This window comes from Micropterus dolomieu, linkage group LG17 (genome assembly GCF_021292245.1).
Source record: "Micropterus dolomieu isolate WLL.071019.BEF.003 ecotype Adirondacks linkage group LG17, ASM2129224v1, whole genome shotgun sequence".
Classification (NCBI taxonomy): Eukaryota; Metazoa; Chordata; class Actinopteri; order Centrarchiformes; family Centrarchidae; genus Micropterus; species Micropterus dolomieu.
Genome location: NC_060166.1, coordinates 21,132,916 through 21,153,259, shown reverse-complemented (window position 1 = coordinate 21,153,259; position 20,344 = coordinate 21,132,916). Strand labels below are relative to the sequence as shown.

Sequence of the window (20,344 nt, the reverse complement as noted above, 5' to 3'; positions counted from 1 at the left end):
TTTATCTTTCTTCTCATTATTTATAACTGAATTCCTTATCTGTTGTTTTACCATTAACCCTGCCACTGATTTTGCTTCCCTCAAGTGTGCTTCTTTTTCCCATTTTTCAAAAGCTTGCTAATCTATTTTTCCCTTTCCTACTGTCTTTGCTTTCTCTGTCAACATAATTCTACATCTCCCTAAACAATCTGTACTCAGTGTGTCTAGGATAGGAAAAATGCCTTCAGTTACATCATGCCAAAGCGGAACATCAACAACCACACCTTTTCAGCATTTCTCTACCATCAATTTAGCTGGACCTGAAAGAGTGTCAGGCAAAGGATTTTCCCCAATTTGTTCCCCATGTTTTTCTACTGACTCAGACTCACTGAACAGATTTGCTCTTACTTGCAATGGGTTTTATCATTCACACAATCACTCTGATCTTCCCATATTGTAATATGGTCAGATCTTGTCAAACACACACTAACTCTCTCAGCCGTATGGCACTTGCATGATGGTGCACTCGTTTTTGTTTACAATTGTGTATGATAGACACTGAAATGAGTTTATCACAGTTTTATATATTTATCTTCTCATACACACCCAGACATTTTCCCTCCTTAGTGGAACATGATGTTTGAAACGAACACTTAATCACGTCACAAAAACTCTTTAAAACTCTAAATGGAAAACATCTGGAATGTTTTTCTAAGATGTGTTATTTATAGTATAACAAAACTACGGTAATTAATATCATGCAAACACACGACTATGAGCCAGAGTTTGACCCAGGCCGCTGCAGCAAAGTACAGAAATAGAAACCAATGCTAATTTCTCACAAGTTAGTTACAGTGAAATTCTAAAAAATGAGCAACTTATAATGTATTTCTCACAGGGGACAGGCCCTGAAAGGCGAAGCAACAAAATAATTTAGGCAGTGTGGTTTAAAGCTGCACTGAGCCACAAAGAATTTAATGCAAAAAATAAACTCATTTTTTCTGTAAAGATTAGAGAAGAGCGTCCTGTTGACCCTAACTGAGTTGCCATAGCTTTCCAAATTAACCTCTGCTGTCAGTTATGATTACGAGTGTAAAGGCATCTCCGTGTACATGAAATAATTAAACTAAACTAAAGTGCAATATGCTCAACTTTCTCCAACACAATTGTTAGTTCTTCATTCTTCACCCCCACTACACCAGCTGTCAGTAATGAGATGTATGTCAAAAGAGCACATTCTCTGATTTCTGCAAGTTAGCCTAGCTTTTGCTGACATTTAGAGCCACTACTCCTAGTCTACTGCAGCATTAAATGCCCCCCCTTTTGTTTTGGGAAATATCCTTCCTAGCCATCTTATCAGTTGAGGCTATCACTTTCATCTTTGTGTGTCCAGTACAGAGATTGGTCTGGGATGGGTTGTGTTTAGTCTAGTTCTGCACAAAAACTGGGCACAGGAGGACAGGGCCAACTCTCTTAAAGGTGCCTTCCAAAAACTTAAAAGTTGTCAAATTAAGGGTAGGCCACTCAGAAACTCATCATCTGACTGTGAAATGGATTACAGTTTTCTCTTATTGAACAAAAATGAAAAATCATTGCAGCAAGGGGACATATGTAGATCAGCCCTCCAGCATTAAGGGTGATGTGTTCTTTTTCTTTTTCTTCATCAGCAGTGCCTGCTCTTCTTTTATTTTTAGATGGGTTGACGCCGGAGAGCAGGATGATGGGAGGAGGAAGTAAAGGAGAGATGCAGGAGAAGAGAAAAGATGTTCTGTGCTTAGAGAGGACTGCTTAGTGTCATAGAGTGGACAGGTCTCTGACAGTAGCTTCTGTTTGTATGCTTCTATCTCCAGATTATGTGCCAGCCAGAATGGGACTACAAGAGAGCTCTGAGCAGATCCCAGGTCAGTGGAGCCCAGAGGGAAAGGGGAGGAAGGATGTGTGCAATTTGGGATAATTTTTTTCTCAGCTTGGTGTGCTAGAATAGCACTTGACTTTTTATTATGGGACATTCTGTGTTCAGATTTGAAGATTGTTTGACTGAATAGCTGTAAGGTAGATTTTCTTTAGAATTAAGTGGTTAGTTATAGTGGTTTCATTGTATAATTTTGTGGCTATTATGTCAGTCTTGAATGTTACCTTTTTGCTATTAATATGTCAAAAATAAATCGAAATGTTTCAATATTTCGATTCATGATATATTGAAATATTTCGTAATTTTTCTGCTGGAGGATCACATTTTAATTCTGCCTCACGACCAGTCTCTAAAATAATGCGACCTATTTTAATTAAAAACCTTTTTTTTTTTCTTTTTTTTTTTAATTTTAATTGATATTAACACAAATAACATTGTGAAATTTTTGGTCATACATGGAGACTGTTTAAAGCGGCTTGATGTACCTTTTTACCACAAAGGTGCATCACAACATCACAACAAACTCACAAGTGCAGTAATGTACGTAGATTGTCGAGTTGTTATGGCTTACGTGTTAGCAACACAACATTGGCATCCTGTTAGTGTGATCTTTATACCTACCCATTTAAATCCATCACTTGCCTTTTAGCTGTGGTTTGCTTTATGAACCAAATTGGGGGAAATATCTTTTCTCACATTTCTCCATTTTGTGCTGGACAGGTTGCGAACAGTGTTATCTCATTTGTTACATAGAGCAGTGTCGTAGGTCGGTGTTGGTTTTCAGTATCAGCACTGCTAGCAACATGTAACTGGGAGTAAATTTATTCATTGTTAATATAAACACATTACTTAATGCATGAGTGCTCAGTGGATCTGAAACTATCGGGCAGAACCATGTTAGAAAGATAAAAATACATTTGTGTATTTTTATTTATAAGGCACTCGTTTGCAAATTACCACATTACATGAATAGCTTCCTCAGCTTTGCGGTCAGTAGTCATCATACCTGGTCCAGCAGGCTGCTGCTTTTAAAAGTTCCCAGGGTGGCTTCAGTGTTATGAAATACTGCCTTCTCATGCTGTGCACCATTAACTTGGAACTCCTTGCAAATGACGCTCCGGCTGGAGGTGCTGGTACCTCTTGGGAAGTTCAAATCCTTAAGTTGAATGTAACTGTTTTTGAATAAGCTGGCATTACATTGATGTATTTTAACTGCCCATTGAAGTTTCAATGTACTGGTTGGCTGGTTTGATAATGGGTTGTGACTGTTGCATTTGTATATAGGTAAAAAGGTAAATGTTTTGATTGTATTTTGTATTGTTGTTTTATGTTTGTACTGCCTGACTTGCTGTCATGCTCCCTTTCTTGGCCAGGGCGCCCTTGAAAAAGGGATTTTATCTCAATGGGTTTTTTCCACATGTTAGATAAAAGTTAAATTTCAAAAAAATTATTCAGAGAGGAAAAAAACCATGATGTAGAAAATTGATGATGACGACGTTGGACTAGGGTTTACTGGTATTAATATCAGGAAAGCCTTGTGTCTTTTTTCGTAACAGAAGGAAACGCACAGTTCATCTTCATGATAATGATATTTCAGTAAAATAATGCTCAGCTTGGCTGGCTGTGTTACTAAATATTGTTGGAATATTTTTCTCCATCCAAAGGGGGGGATACAGCAAAAGTTTGAGAACAACTGGGTCAGCTTTTTTATTCTTTTCCAGCGGGTGGGCTTATCACCTCTCACGGCTTATATTGCCTCTTTTTCAGTGGGATTATAAATTAACGTTACGTCATTATTAAAATTCCAATAACATGTATTGATATAGATATTATTGATATGCTGGAGCTCAAGATGTTGCTTGTTGAACAGACCAGGTATCCCCCACTCCACTAATTTGGGCAGGAAAAATTGATTTAATTGTAAATCCAGATAATTGGTTAAGAAAGAAAATCATAAAAATCCAAGTTCATTCATATACATTTTGGAAAAAATGGTCATCATTTAATATTTTTCCTTATAGATGTTTTGACTTCCAAGTTATGAAAGTTAGCATGCTTTTTTTAACAAACAAGTGAAGACAGTTTTTTGTTCTACACAACAGTTACATACATACAGCTCCAACTTTAGCCATCAACAAAAACCAACAAACCTACAATCTTAATAGACTTTTAATGAATCAATATGTACCTGAGTTTCCTGAAGTAGAAAGCCCTGTTCTGATAAAGCACGTTACTTGCCGCTTGGTTGTCATGCATCACCTGCTATAACAGGAAACACTTGACAAGTAGTGGGTGTAGTACAGCCGTGGCAAGCTGAGCCCCTAACAACTATTTTATGGTTTATAGACGAGTCACTTTGATCTTTGTCCCAGTGTATCTTAGCAACCAGGTATTTTCAATACAACTGATTTGTGTGTACTTCAGGTCTTCTCATCCCTGAACCAACGGTGAACATTAGCAGTTGGCAGATGGAGAGGCAGGGGCGGGTGAGAGGACAGAGGGAGGTTCATGAAGCAGAAGAAGAGGAGAGCGGAGGAGAGGAGAGGGCGAGGAAGTGTTTGTGGGCTACATTATTAAAATGTCAGTTGCCTTGGATTGAGTGTCTTATGACTGTGATATTTGAACAAGGCTTAAAGGAAGGAAAGCGAGCATAAAGTTGTTGTATCACATGTATTGGAATCTAGATAGCAAGATCGGGATTGAGTGTTCAAACTGAACACGAATGATGCAGAGAAGGCACTCAGCAAGTATCATGGGACGCCATCAGGACAATACACATTCTCCTAAACAGGTACAGTATTGGTTTAACTGGGGTCTCTCCTCTCTGATCCGGGTGTGTGCTGTTGTATGTGTGTGTGCATGTACATGCGCTTTGTCTGTGTGTGTGTGTGTGTGTGTGTGTGTGTGTGTGTGTGTGTGTGTGTGCAGAAAAAGGAAAGCCATTTAATCAGCAAATGATGAGATGGTTTAAATAGGACAACTTGAAGCAATGTCTAAATTAAGCTTCTTGATACAGCCTAGTTTTTAGGTCAGTTACCCATGTGAGAGACTGGTGTTTGTAAGGAAGAGAGTGAAGCCACTGTTGAGAGATTCAGCATCACTATTGTTCTTAGAAGAGAAGTATTTGTTAAGCTGTACGTCCTGTTAGGGTGGATGTGTTATATATACATTATATTTTTCTAAATGTGTGTGTGTGTGTGTGATATCTCACCAACATAGTGGTTTGCATAGTTTCATAATCTTCTGCTTAAACTTAAAGAACAATTCCATCAATATCTATAGGTTTTGTGTCAGCATCAGCTTTGCACTTTGTGAATATGAAAGAAAGATAGATTAGTTGCAAAGCGAAAATAAATGGTAGTCTCCGGTGTTCATGCATCTCAGCCAGCCTGTGCTAATTATTACCAGATCAATAGATACATGTGTAAAGGATTAATAGCCCTGTAACTTTAAAGGCGCTCCTGCTCTGCAATCTTGCAACTGTTAGCAATTCTGCAACCACCCTCCTCCATCCAGAACATGAACTTGGCCCCTGGCATGCTTTGTTGGCTACTACTGCTTCAGCATTAATTCTTAAAGCTGAGAGAGGTGTAAAGGCTTTCCACATATTTTACACTTTTCTGTGCTATTGGTGTAGCAGTACAGAAACAATGGACAGCTCCCCACTGTTAGTGCTGTATTTACAGTTGTTGTAGATAAGGTTGTGGAGGAGCTCAGCTGGCCCTGCTACAGTGAGCCGTTCTTTTTTTCCACTTGGCTGACCATGGCCTGCCTGTGGACTCAGCTCCTCTCTTTCTCTGTGTCCATCACTCTCTTTCTCTTGCTCCATCTCTCTGTCGCTCTTTTTTCTCTTTATCTCCCTGTCTCTGCTCTCACCATCTGCCTTTATGCCTGATCTGCCCACATATCCTCTAACTGTCTCTCAGGAGAGGTCTAGGGGGATGGGGGCAGAGAGTGAAAATGGCAAATAGTGAGAAATAGCAGATATGAGAGGAGGAGGAAGTAGAGGAGAAATAGGAAAAAGTAATTCCGAGAGGGAGAGAGAGAGAGAGAGAGAGAGAGAGAGAGGGGAGTTGTCAATGTCATTATTTTTCAGAGCCAGTGTCAGCGGTGGAAATCTGATTTGGGATCTATGTCATCTCCATTTGGAATTAGCTTCAATCTTGGTTTTGGTGACAGTGTGCATCCCCATGATAATAACATAGACATGCATCGGTGCTCAAAGGAAATTGTCCAATAGTGTGCTAGTTTCAGGCCTGATACCTATAAATATAAATTCCACATCAGATTAACTGTTTTTTTGCAGGTGTGGACTTTCTTATTGGAGTTTCTTGAACTAAGCTGCCTTTTAAATGATCAAGATGATGATCAAGGTATTTTAAAATTGAAAAAAAATATTAGGGGATTTCTAGTGGTGCAGGATTTCCTTCACTGCTACTTCCTTACTTTATAATAAACAATATAATGCAATATAATTCAATAATATAGTCCAGCAATAACTCTTGTCGTTTTTGTTGATGCTGTATCAGGCACAAATTGACTCAGTATCATGGTAATTTTGTAATGTGTACAACATTTTAAAATGTGATCACATATTGTAAGTATCCATCTAAATGCCCAGCCCTACTCTGAATCGATATTGGCTCACCTTTTAACATTGATTATGTTACGTCGCTTCACTAGCGATCCAAATCGGTAGTGCTGTTGTTAGGAGCTTGATGTACACAGATCTTATTTTCCTTATCTGTGTACATCATTGTAGACCAGTGTCTAGTATTGTCTCCTGTTACAGTGCACTGCATTTGTTGAGGGGTTATGACCCATTTTTCCATACGCAGCATGTACTGTGTAAAATTGAAAGCCCGACAGACTGATCTCAAGGGGCAATTCTGTTACATGTATGCGTGGGTGTGTGTGTTTGTGTGTGTCCACTGTTCATTTACTCATTGAGTAGCGTTCCCACTGCTGTCTCCTGTGGGCCTTTATGCTGTGAGGAATCAATAACTTTCTCCCTTGACATGCCTCCCTCAACTGCATCTCTACCAGAACAGCGTTCTGTAGCTCCATCAGCTTAAATGCTTATGCATGTTGCACTGAATGGACACAGTATTTTTTTATGCTTAAATATCAGAATTCTAACAGAGAATTGTGCCATAAAAACAGCGGCAGCACACACACACACACACACACTGAAGCTCCCTTTATCTCACGCTCACCCTGACATTAGCTGAACAGAGTCCATTACTGCCAGGTAATGGGTGAATGTCACAATAGCAGGATGTCATAAAGCTCTGGAGTGGTCTAATGGGTTTTGTTCAGGTTGAGGTGACACATGCACACTCGCACATGCACACATACAGACGCGCGCTCTTCCAAGAAACTATCTTCCTATGTGCTCGATGCATTTACTCATCCCAGCATAGCCCTGAGCTCTGACATGTTTGAAGGGCTAATACAATCTCTTTAAGGAAGGAAATTATGAGAATCATCTGTCACTGTGTTTAAATTGGGAGGGGTGGATATGTTGCCCCTTTTACTCCACCCACACATTTTTATCTTTTTCCACCTAAAATTAATGTATGTGAGCTAAAGGAACAGTAATAGCTTGAGTTAACTGAGTATAAAAGTTAAAAAAGTGTAAACAGTAGACAGACACCCAGGCTCAGGATATGAAATCACAAATGAAGTGAAAGAGTTAGGCACAGATACAAGCAAAGTGGAGAACATAGAGGTTGCTGCCAGTCACCAAGCCTAGTAGCCTCCGGGGGCAGACAGATGGGAGAGTGAAGGCTTATGGATGGAGGGATCACGTGAGCTTATTTGCTTTATGTTTTGGCACAGTGGGGGAGAGAAGGATGCAGTAAGAGAGCAGGAGTGGATGACGAGAAAACATCTGGGCCAGATTGAATGTCTAGATTCAACTGCTCTAGAAATGCTCCATTGTTCCATGAGTTCACAGCTTTTTATTTTTGGTTGTGATTTGCTTTCCTCAATGTGTCAACAGTAGAGTCAGCTGCTTTATACTGTAGGAGCATGCTGCATTATCAGCAGAGATTGTTATCCACTTAATGATGGACAAAATATTAAACAGATATGGTTCAGCACACACTGTCATCATGAAGCTACATCGTTTTAATATAGTTTTCAAAGAGATTTGTCCAGTACTGAAAAGCATATGAGCAGACGAAGTAAAGAGGCTGTTGGGAATAACAGTTTTATTCTCTCACATCCTGCTCTACGTGGCTTTCTCATGTTTCATTGATATCCTGCCAGTCATTCCCATCAAGATTAGTTTGAACATGTTTGGCTGTTATGATTGAAACTAGAAGTGTCAACATCACAGTCATGAGTGGGAAAAATAACACTTTAAAAAGATATCTGAGACTGCTGGCAAGTAAACATAAAAAGTTGTGTGATCTACCATGAGTTTGATAGTATTATTTTTTTTAAGACGGTTCACCCAGGGTTCAGTGGAAAGCCACAGTGCAGCTGACTCTTACCTCCAACTCTCTCTGCAGCGAACCGTACTTTTTGCCTCTGTCTCTCCTTTTTAAACAGATTGTGTCTCTTTCTTTCATTTTTTCTTTCATTTCCACAGAATTTGTAGCAGAAGTGTATAAAGCTAGATGCTTTTTGCAAATACTTTTCTGTTTTGGCACAGTCTTAAGAGTATTTGTGTTCTCGCAAGGTTTTGGGGGTTTGCCTATCAACACACCTCTAATCATAGTTAGTCATTTAGTGTGTAGTCCGCTGTATCCAACCTTACTCAGTTGTTCGAGTTGGGCCTCTTTGTGGCTAAAAAAAAGTAAGTTGTGTGTAAGTTGATGAAAATAAGTTGTAATGTAGTTGTGAGATTCACCATTACGTGTTCAAAACAAGAAGCCTGTACAATGACACAAGGGACTGTACAATGTAAAGACAGATGCACACACACAAATCTCACACACCTCTCAGGTATAGAGATAAAGGAGCTGTGTGCGTCAGTGTGGTTTGACGTTGTTCACCGCATCATTATTGCATTACACCAGAGAAGACAAACAAAGAATGATTATCTCGTTCTCAATCTCTTCCTCTCCTTTCCCCTCTCCTCTTCTCCAGTCTTCGGGCACCAGCGTGGTAGTGGACATCGCGGTGATGGGTGAGGCCCACGGTTTGATCTCAGACCTGCTGGCAGACCCCTCGCTGCCCCCTAACACCTGCAGCTCTCTGAAGGCCGTCAGCAACCTCCTTAGCACCCAGATCAGCCTCCAGCCGCTCCACCGGCCTCGCGTACCTGCAGACACACACACCTGCTCTGACTCTGAGGAGGGGCCGGAAAAAGCAGAGAGGCTGGCCATTCCAAAGGTAAATGTTTGTCGTTCTTAAAAATGTGCTTTTGCTCATTTTTGTGTGTTTGGTTTGGCTGATTAATATAGATATATACACCACTCATGTGTAGCCAACCCCCTCCTCACCCGCCCTACCCCCACCATAGAATCCCCAAATAAATCTTAGGGGTCACTAGATGAATAAAAAATAGAAAGACTGCCTCTGGTTACAAATCATTTCACCCCTTAGACCATAACCTTTGGTGTAGGTCACAATTAGAAATCACTTTATTATATAGAGTACTCGACCTATTTAGCTTTTCACAACTACAGCACTGTCAGACTTGTGATGGACCAAAATAAAAGATCAAAGTAGATGCAGAAGAACCAGAGATATGGTCTTTTTTCTTCACACATCAGGCAAAGATGATTAGAGGTCTGGTAGGCTCACATTCTAACTCCACACCCCAAGGTTTTTTTCATTTTCAATCTTGCGGTCTTCAAGCCACAACCGACGCAGTTTATCATATTTTGTCTAGCCCCTTCTGGAGCCACAGAAGGCTTTTTACACCTTTTATTTATTTGTAAAAAAAAATTGGTGGAGTTTTCCTTTAAACTTGCATGCTGCCATACATGTCAACACACACACACACATACACACACCCACCCTGAACACATCACCCCCATTTCCTCCCTCACTGCCGGTGTAGTGCGGGGCTCTGATGTAGCTAACAATGACGCACAGGCTTCCAGAGGGATTTTTAATGTTTTACAAGGCAGGCGCTTCAAAATGTATGTGGGCACTTAAGAGGGCAAGGAAACTAAATAAAGCGTGTGATGTAACACAGGATAGCCTACCAGGAAAGTGACAAGCAGCTTTAACACTGCCTGAGTGCGCACAGATGCTTGACGCATATAGTGGAACTCAATGAGATGCTGCCTCATTTTAACTCATTGGGGATTTGTGAGTCTGCATGTAGCAACGGGTTAAAGTTGGTGATTCAACTCATTTGTGCTGCTCTGTTGTATGGCTCTGAACTAAGGGCAGAAATAGCAGTTACAGAAAGGCAAAAGGAAATGTTGGTGACTGAGGTACATTTGTTTCCCAGGTTTTGACTTAGCTTAGTGAGACAACAAAACAAGTTTCATTTCTTGTTAAAAGTTCTGGTTTCACTTGCCTTGTTTTAACTCTAGCAGTTCTGGCTGCCGAGTTTATAGCAGCTTCCAAACAGTCTTCTCCGCCTTCTGCTACACAGTGTTTTCTTTATAATACTTCACATTACAGCCAGACATTTTCCAAAGCGTAGCGTTGTGGTGGAAGCCATTGGTTTATATTAATTTCAAAGTAGTACAGACATAAAGTATCAGATACTTAATGTAAAACTTGCAGCAATCCATCACAGCCAACATCTACTACTTATATTTCTGTCAGCTCTTATTGTTGCATAATAGTGCTGTGCAGATGTTTCAGATCTGCATTTTAAACTGGATTACCACAGAATAATAAAATTCACAATGGAAAACACAAGCATTATGTTCAGAGTGATTGATTACCACCAAATGCCCTTTCTCCCTCACTCCCCCATCTCTACTTTACTATCTCTCTCCTCTGTCATTCTTTCATAAACTATTAGACCTTTTTGATTAGCTTCCCTTCATTGTAGGAGAGTATACCCCAGAGCACTGTGAGATCATGCATGTGTGTGTGTGTGTGTGTGTTTGGATGGCAATAGTGCTTCATTGTGTTTTTATTTGCCTGAGCAATGAACAGACAAATCTAGATGTTGTGGTTGTTTTTCAGTAGGATGTAAAATTTGATCCTCTGCTGCCCTCTATAGTCCACTGTAGGTGTGTGTGTGAGAGAGAGAGAGAGAGAGAGAGCGAGAGCGAGAGAGAGAGAGAGAGATTAGCTCATGGCTTTACAACAAAGTTTACAACACTAGATAGATTGACACCACAGGGGATACAAGCATGACTCCTTCCTACTTACCATTCAGTCTCACATATGCTTTTAGAAAAAAAGGAATGGGCTGGAAGAACAAATATGGAATCCTTTTACATTGATGTCTTTACTTTTTTGATGGAGGAGAAAAGGAGGCACAACAATTGCTCACGTCCCATTTTAACTACTAAATCGAGCAAGTGCGCTACTATACCTGCCTTTGTTTGCCTGACGTTTTACTTTGATGGCAGCACTTTGTCTCTAGTTGTGTGAACTGTGTGACTTTTATGGCTGTAGAGTAAGTATGACCCAAACTTTTGTTAACATTGCCTGTCATTTTGGATTACAAATGTCCAAACAGAGTTACTTATTGTGACACTAAAAGTTTAGAAGATAAGACAAGACGACGTAAATCAGGCTATTTCAGTAGCAAGGAAATCAATTACAAATATGCTATACATAAGAATGTAGTCAATTTAACAATATTTACTTGATGTAAATGTAAAAAAGTGAAGGATTACAAGAAATCTTTGTGTGTGAAGCAGATGTTAAAAGACAGAAAGTAAGAATTTGTGAAAGATGTGCAAAGATTATGTTTGATTATTGATTATGTAAAAAAAAAACTTGACAGTTCAGTTAGTTTTTCCATGTACTTCTGTGAGTGTGTCAGCATATGTTTCTGTATCTGCATTACAGCGTCTAAGACGGAGTCTGCCCCCAGGACTGCTTAGGAGAATCTCGTCGACATGGACCACGACCACCTCAGCAACAGGGCTGCCGACCATCGAGCCTGGCCCGGTTCGCCGCGACCGCTCAGCCAGCATCAAACACACAACAGACAGGTAATTCTAACACACTAACTCACTCACTGCAATCAAGAGGAACACAATAACTTTGACCAGTAACAGATCAAGACTTTTTCATTTTCTTGCATTAAATCAGCGATTCATGGAATAACTCAGTGATGATGACCATCTCAAAGAGTCGCTCCATGTCTGCCTCCTGTGCTGCCTCTGTCACATCCAACCACATCTACAGCAAACCACTTGGAAGACCAGGTATGTGTGTCTGTACAAATCTACTTAACACACTGGGTATATGTTCAGTAAGTTACTTGGGTATAAGAGGTCCTTGTTCATACAAGGTCTTTTAAAGTTTCAGTTTGTAATATTCTTCTACTGACAGAAATGCAATATAATATACATTTCAGTGGTGTATAAAGACCTTACATAATGAACTGTTACGTTTTTATTACCTTAGAATGAGCCATTTCCATCTACATACACGACAGAAAATGTACAGAAAAAGTAGTAGTCATCTGGTTTGTTAGAAGAAGTGAAATTTGGACAAATGGAGGACTACAACGTATTATTTAGCACAATTCAAAACACTAGATGGCACTAAAACCTACACACTGAACCTTTAATTTGGAAAATGTTTTTACAAAAGAAATTTTTCTTCTCAGTTTGACAATTCACTGCACATAATTCCACATTTCGATTCACAATTCAGGATTTTGTAGTTGCTGAATTCCTTTGTATGTAAGTGGTGTGACTTAAAACATAGCAAAGACTATCAATAGTTAATTAAAAAGCAAATAAATTAATTAGCTAAACACAAGCAAGTGGAGCGTGCAGTCACCCCACACAGATTTGAACCCAGGTCTGCAGGATACATGCAAACATGCAACTTGACCATCACACCAAAGAGCGAGGCTCATTGGTATGGCAGTCAGAGCGTGTACTCAACCGCTGTCACAGGTTTGTAGGATAGAGCAGGTTGGAGGACCCAAACGCTGGACACTGAGCAAGGGCCTGTACCACGAAGCAGGATTTGAGCTTATCGAGGGGTTAACCCTTGGTTTTCAGTACCACAGCGGTGGTTCACTTCTTAGATCTCCATGGTTGTGTTCCAGATAAGAGATCAACTCTATGAAAACGGCGCCTATTGACCAATCAGCTCTCTTGGAAAATGACACCATCTGTAGGAAATCCCACAGACTGTTTAAGTACAATTTATACTTCTGCGTCAAATCTATGGCATAGCCTCTGCTATCCCGCTACCCTACGTCACCTACGCCGTAGCCTGACGTGCACCTCCTCAAAAATGTAACTAAAAGTTGAGGCAACGCGGACCGTAAGCATTGGTTGGCTTGGGTAGCCTTGCAATGCATCCGAGCCGACCGGAAGTGTCCCGTGCTTTGTAGCAAATTTTTTCTAGCGGCCAAAACAGCGGCTGTAACACGGTTGATCAATATATTTAACCGTCACAACCCGAGCAAAATGACTTGTTTCACTATCAGAATGTGATCCATTCGGTCGATAACATTTGAAAAGGCTACACCAGCCGCACCTATACAATTTTACCGCCATTCACAGTAGTGGAGCGCTAAACCGGAAGTTAGCCTGCTCGGCCAGCAAAAGTCAACACAGTGGACGTTGCGCCGACTAGCGTTTGGGGGTGTAATTGCAGACTGACGGATACACCGTCGCACATGCCTGGCTATGTGCGTAGCCTATGGCGTAGCTACGCACATAGACCCTATGTAGGAGTATAAATCAAGCTTTAGGCTGCTTTATTTTTGCTGCGGTGATGTGGAGAAACTCTTAGGCTATAGCAATATCATCCTAAAAGCCTTAGGTTATTGTAGACCTACAGGTTTTTACAGTAGCCAATTCTAACTGCTCTGAAATGTGTTTAATATTTTTTATTTACTCCGTTTCACAGATCCTGTCACAGCCATTAAAATAAATGGGTTTCATTTTTCTTATAGCTTATATTTCTTATAGGCTGAATATTATGAGCAGCTTGGTAGGGATATTGAAATACTAAATTTTAATATGAATGTAGACTATTTATTTTAGGTTAGTAAAGTCTATCTGGTCACGTTCTGCCCCACCTTTTGCGATGTGGGCGCAAAAGGTGGGACGGTGAGTTTCCAGTAGCCTAAATGTTGAGATTCAGTCTTTCAACCACTATTTGAGCACATTTCATGGCATGAATGGAGTTTTCGTTTCATTGCTTTATGAAGTTCATTTAGAACAATGTTGGGAACACTTTTGAGTGTGTCAAATAAATTAATCAAATTTTTTTTCACAAGTTTCACAAGAGGAATGGCCCGTGTCTTTTAATGTGGAAATGCCGACACACAGCCGAGCTGAAACAATAAGGCTGATATTTTCATACAGCTCATAAGAACACACCAAATCAATGCAATATAGCATGTGTCAGATGCAGGCGTGCTACTTAGACCATGTCGTATTTCTGTAGTACAGTTCGTTCGTAAAATATGACGCTCTGCTGACAGTGGACTTCATTTCTGTGATTTGTCATCTGCTGCTAACACCGCCTCTTTTATGTGAATGCGCTCCCGGCTGGATTGGGAAACCCCGGGTTGAGTTACCGAGTTGATAACCGGCTTCGTGGTGCCGCTTATCCCGATTGCGATTGTTAGGGTGAGTTAAACCAGATAACGAAAATATATCCTGGGTACGTTGAACTCGCTTTGTGGTACAGGCCCCAGGTCAAATTCAAAAAAGGTTTATTTGACAACAGAAGGCAAGCACACTTACTTCAGAGTGGCTGAGTCCAAAATAAAATGATCCACAAATAAATCCGAAATGCACAAAACACAAGGAAACAGGATGACATGACGAGACAGAGCTAGGCAGGCAATACACTGCAATGACATGACACAGACTGAGGAAACAAGCAAGCATACAGTATATACACAGGGGGGCTTTCCGAAACTAGACCCTTGCCACTTTCACTCCGACACAGAGTGAACTCTGGTCGGAGTCACCCTCCAGGCCAAACGTCTCGGGTTACGTATGTAACCCTGGTTCTCCAAGAAGGGGAACGAGACACTGCGTCGGTTACGACACTATGGGAACGCCTTTAGGCGTAGCAGGTCTGAACATGAATGAAATCACTCCAATCCTATTGGTTTGTTGCTAGAATGGTAAGGTGTGACGGAATAACCGGAGGAGTATAAAGCACACCTGTACACACTCATCATTAGCTTAAACTATGAAGCAGGCGCTTCAGGCGGGGAGAGAGGTGCGGCGGGTCTCGTTCCCCTTCTCGGGGAACCAGGGTTACATACGTAACCCGAGACGTTCCCCTTCGAGGGAACTCGAACTGCGCCGGTTACGACACTATGGGAACGAGATACCCACTAAACCTTGCCGAAAACCCCGCCTGCCCCAGTGTGCAATAAAGTGGCACGACTAAGAGGAGAGCGCACGAGTGCCAGGTGCCGAAGGAAGGTCAAGGCTGTAAAACCGAATGAATGTGTGCGGAGTGGCCCAGCCAGCCGCTACACAAACATCCTGCAAAGAGGCCCCGAAAAGGAGGGCTCGAGAGGCCGCCATGCCCCTGGTCGAATGAGCCCTCACAGCCACAGGTGAAGGCAAACCGCGCACCTGATAGGCCAGGGAAATAGTCTCAACAATCCAGTTGCTAATAGTATGTTTGGATGCAGGGAGCCCAGCCCTGGGGGACCCAAAACACACTAGCAGCTGGTCAGCCTTCCTCCAACGGGAGAACCTCAGAGTGTAAATACTCAGTGCTCTGACAGGGCAGAGCAGAAGAAGTCTCCCGTCCTCCACCGTCACATGAGGTGGAGGATGAAATGCCTGCAGCACTGTGGACCCTGCCGCACAAGAAGGCACTTTAGGGATGTATCCTGGACGAGGGTGCAGGATAGCCCTAATATTCCCCGGGGCAAACTCCAGGCTTTGCGGGAAAACCGAAAGCGCTTGGAGATCCCCCACCCTCCTCAGAGAGGTGATAGCAAGGAGAAAGGCCATCTTGAGGGTCAAGTGCTTAGCCTCAGCTGACTCCAGGGTTTCGAAGGGGGCCTCAGCCAATGCCCCAAGAACCACCGCCAGATCCCAAGTGGGAACCTTGGACCGAGTCGCATGTCTTGTCCTCCGGGCACCATGGAGAAAACGTACAACCAAGGGAAGTTTCCCCAAAGACCCCTCCCTCAGAGGGGCGTGGAAAGATGAAATAGCTGCCACGTACACCTTGAGGGTGGAAGGGGAAAGACCAGCAGAGAACCGGTCCTGGAGGAACTCAAGTACCTGAACCACTGGGCAGGTAACCGGGTCCACCGACCGCTCCCTACATCAAGCGGAGAAAACACTCCACTTCATCCTCCATGCGGACGGGGCCCTGGAGCTGAGGAGGGTCTCGACTGCTCCGGCTGTTAGACCCGCCTCTAGGTACTGTGCCCCCTCAGGGGCCAGACCCACAGTCGCCATACGGCGGGGCAAGGGTGAAGAACCCGGCCCTGCGCCTGGGACAGCAGGTCTCTCCTCAGAGGGACCAGGAGCGACATGATGTCCAAGAACCACACCCGGGTTGGTCAGAACGAGGCTACGAGCAGTAGGCCGACATTGTCCTGGTGGACCCGCTCCAGAACCCCCGGGAGCAGAGCGACTGGGGGAAAAGCGTACAGACGTAGCCTCGGCCACGAATGTACCATGGCGTCCAGACCCAACGGGGCTGGAGGAACGAGAGAAAACCATAGCGGGCAGTGCGTAGTCTCTTGAGACGCAAACAGATCCACGTCTATGGGGCCGAACTCTCCGCACAAGAGCTCCACCACTTCGGGGTGAAGTCTCCATTCCCCTCAGCCCCTGCCTCAACAGCAGGTCTGCTCCCTGATTTTGCGTCCCCGGGTGATACATCGCCCTGAGCAATAGTAACCTCTGCTGGGACCACAGGAGGATCTGACGCGCCAGTCTGTACAGAGGGCGCGAGCGCAGACCGCCCTGGTGATTCAGATAGGCCACCACCGCTGTGTTGTCGGAACAAACCAGGACGTGGTGGCCTTGGAGATCGGGCAGGAAACTCCTTAGAGCCTGGAACACCGCCAACATCTCGAGACAGTTGATATGCCACTCGGACTGATGCACCTGCCAGGATCCCCTTGCAAAGCGGCCGCCCATGACCGCGCCCTCGTGACGAACCAATCCTTGGATTGGATGTGCGTCACGATGGCGGGGATGGTGAGCATCTTGAACCTGAATCTCCTCAGAGACCGATTTAGAGGGAGGGAGAAAAGACTCCCCTACCCCGGTCTTCAGGACCTCTTCCCTGAGCTCCGTCGGGACTGGATGACTTTCCTCAGATCGCGTATCTCAGAAGGCTGAGGTTGAGAGCGCCGCCTCGCTGCCCCAGCTCCTCGGGGGGGCCCCCGAGAAGCGACACTCCTCTCGGTAGGAGCTTGTAGAGGGAAGGGACCTACGCCTGGCAGCCTCAGCTGCCTTGGGTCCAGACCGGCGAGGGAGGTACTGGCGGAACGCTTCGCCCTGCGTCTTAACGTGCTGGAACCGATCCACCACCGAGTCCACCGCGTCACCGAAGAGGCCCACCGTGCTCACCGGTGCATCGAGGAGGAAGCTCTTATCCTTCTCAGATATGCCCGCGAGGTTGAGCCATAGGTGACGCTCTGTGGCCACCAGAACCGACATGGTCCTTGGTGGCCCGGAGAGACAGGTCCGTGGTTCTGCGAAGCTCCGCCAGATCTTGCTCAGAGGGACTCCCCCTCTGAACCATCTCCTGTAGCAGGTCGGCTTGGTAGGCTTGAAGCACCGCCATGGGGTGCAAGCTCGCACCTGCCTGGCCCGCTGCCATGTACGCCTTCCCCACGAGCGTAGATGTGGTGCGACATGGCTTGGAGGGTAACGCCGGCTTCTCCAGGGAGGACGCAAGTCGAGGGGAGAGATAGCTCGCAAGCGCATCCTCCACCCGAGGCATCCTCCCATAACCACGGTCCCTAACCCCCATCACATTACTATAGTTCAGTGATCGGGGTGTGGAAAGCCGTGTAGAGAAGGGTCTGCCCCATGATTTACTCAGTTCATCATGTAAATCAGGAAAGAATGGCAGAGACCGGCGTGGAGGTGGCGCGTGGTGCTTAAGAAACCTTTCATCAAGCTTACCACTAGCCTGTGGTGTCTGCTCCTCCTGTGGCCAGTTGATGTTGAGCTTAGCCACGGCTCTAGTCACCACCTCCAGCAGCTCGTCATAGTCGGGCGCCGCCTGATGACGCCGACCCGACACCCGGAAGTCATCGTCCACTATGCTGAGCACGTCCACCTGATCGGAGTCGGATTGCTGCAGCGTCTCCGACCGAGAAATGGGCTCCCGAACGAGGAAAGGAAGCGTCGGAGCCAGCGGATGAAGGTCGGGAAAAAGCCTCAGCCGTCCCGAAATCCTCCGACAGATCACGCTGTGAACCCCATGAGTGAAGCCACCGCAAATAAACAACAGTGGTATTAAGATTCAGGATTGATGTTGAGCAAAAGTGTGTTTTTTGCAGTAACGAAACTGAAAGCATTTGTCATTCATTTTGTGTTCGTGTCTAACATGACTTTATATATTTACGAAAAATAAATATTATATTCTTTTATGAAAAGATTGATATTCATTGTAAAGAAAAGCCTATAGGCCTATATTTGAACCTCTTTAACTTAGCCTATATGAAAAATGTTACATTAACAAATACAACATTTCAATATAAAACATATGGGCTACGTTGTTAACCTGTGAATGGTGACTTGACAATGTCACGGTAGTTTCAAAATAAAAAATCCTACATGTTAACCGGCGAAGTCACACGCAACGCAAATTGAAAGAAAGCTCCCCCATCGTGCAGCAAAGGGTGTTACACACCTTCAACAAGCCAGCATCGGTGCTGACTCAGCATTTGAGGGTTTAACAACCCACTACCACTCCGCCCTCATTGGTTTCGGATGGCACTCAATGTGGCAGACCCTCCGCATGAACGCGCAAACGGAGTGGATGTATGTAGGGAGAGGGAGTAGCAAGCAGTTTCGGAAAGGCCCATGGGCTGAGGAGCTGGGAGGGGATACACAGGTGAAAGACCTGAGGGACTAATCAAGCACACCGACAGGCAGAGAAAACAGCAGATACTAACAGATGCAAAACACAAGACCATACATTAACTGGAACTCAAAGTAGGCCTACTTAGCGGATAAGCAGGCAGAGGAATTGCTAAGGGGGATAGACACAAGCAAATCTTAATGCAGAAAATACAGTGAACATAATAAGGCAAAACTAAAACAGGACAGACAGGCAAACTGAATAATAAACTGAACAACGAGGACAGACTATAGCAGAACAATCAGAATAATAATGAAACTAAACAGATCAGACCAGACACGCCCACAGTGTGACAACGACAGTGATGGTACTCCATCACACTACCCTCCCCTTCAGGGAAGTGCACCCATCCGCTTCACGCACACAGGCGTCCCTCACACATCCGCCAACCGTACTTCTCCAATCCCAGGGTGCCCCCACTAGTGCTTCACCCATCTCTGGGGTCCCTCACACACAGGGGTTCACCAACCTTTGGGGTTCCTCATACGGTTCACACTCTGGGCACGCCTCCAAAGACCTCACTGCAAGCTATCCCAACACTGTCACCAGATTTAAACGCAGGTGTGCATGGTACCAAACAAGCAATGTGACCAGTTGCGGTTTGGTACTCTGGAAACCCGGGTTCGACTCTAGGTGGGGTGACTGCTCTCTCCCATCACTACATATAGATGAATACTAAAAAATAGTATCAAGATCAAATTACGTGACCTCTGAAACAGTCAGTATTGCTCTCTTTTTCAGGTTTACCCCCCTCCAACGTGTCACCTCTGGCCTCTCCTTGCCCGTCTCCTCCCGTCCAGGGGACTCCTGTCTCCAGCCCCACTACAAAGACATGTTCAGTGCAGCTTCCTGAGCTGGCTGGGCCCCTGACAGAGAGGACCCCTGGCTCTGTGGCCCCCAAGAGCCACCACAGAGCCTTAACTCACAGCCAGAGTGCCCCGAGCTCCACCACCCCTCACTGGCGACCTCCGCTGCTCTGCGGCAGGTAACATTCTGAGCGACTGCACACCAGCTTAATTCTTCTGTTGCATTTTGATAAGTCATTGTTAATTTCAGATTCACAAATATTGGAATAAGGTTTCAGAAGCATCTGTGTCCATTTGTGTGAATTTCGTTTATCAGATACGTGAGAAGCCTAGCATGCATCCTCTGAATGTGTCCGTGTTTCTCTGCTCTCTTTCTATCAGCTGTGGCAGGCCATTCAACAATCGACTAAACCATGGCGTAGAATCTGTTGACAAAGGAGACAGAATACCCCATCCAGGTAAACAGCTTGTGAGTGGTTGA

The 20,344-nt window shown here is 44.0% G+C and overlaps 1 protein-coding gene across 1 annotated transcript in view; it reads left to right on the top strand.

Moving 5' to 3' along the window:
• Positions 1-20,344, top strand: part of LOC123986101 (cGMP-inhibited 3',5'-cyclic phosphodiesterase A-like) — a 57,193-nt gene extending 36,849 nt beyond the window's left edge. Inside the window, exons 2-7 of the mRNA XM_046074183.1 lie at positions 1,830-1,880; positions 8,990-9,235; positions 11,837-11,982; positions 12,083-12,198; positions 19,799-20,042; positions 20,245-20,344. Coding sequence (XP_045930139.1) covers positions 1,830-1,880; positions 8,990-9,235; positions 11,837-11,982; positions 12,083-12,198; positions 19,799-20,042; positions 20,245-20,344 — 903 coding nt within the window. The remainder of the gene's footprint in view (positions 1-1,829; positions 1,881-8,989; positions 9,236-11,836; positions 11,983-12,082; positions 12,199-19,798; positions 20,043-20,244) is intronic.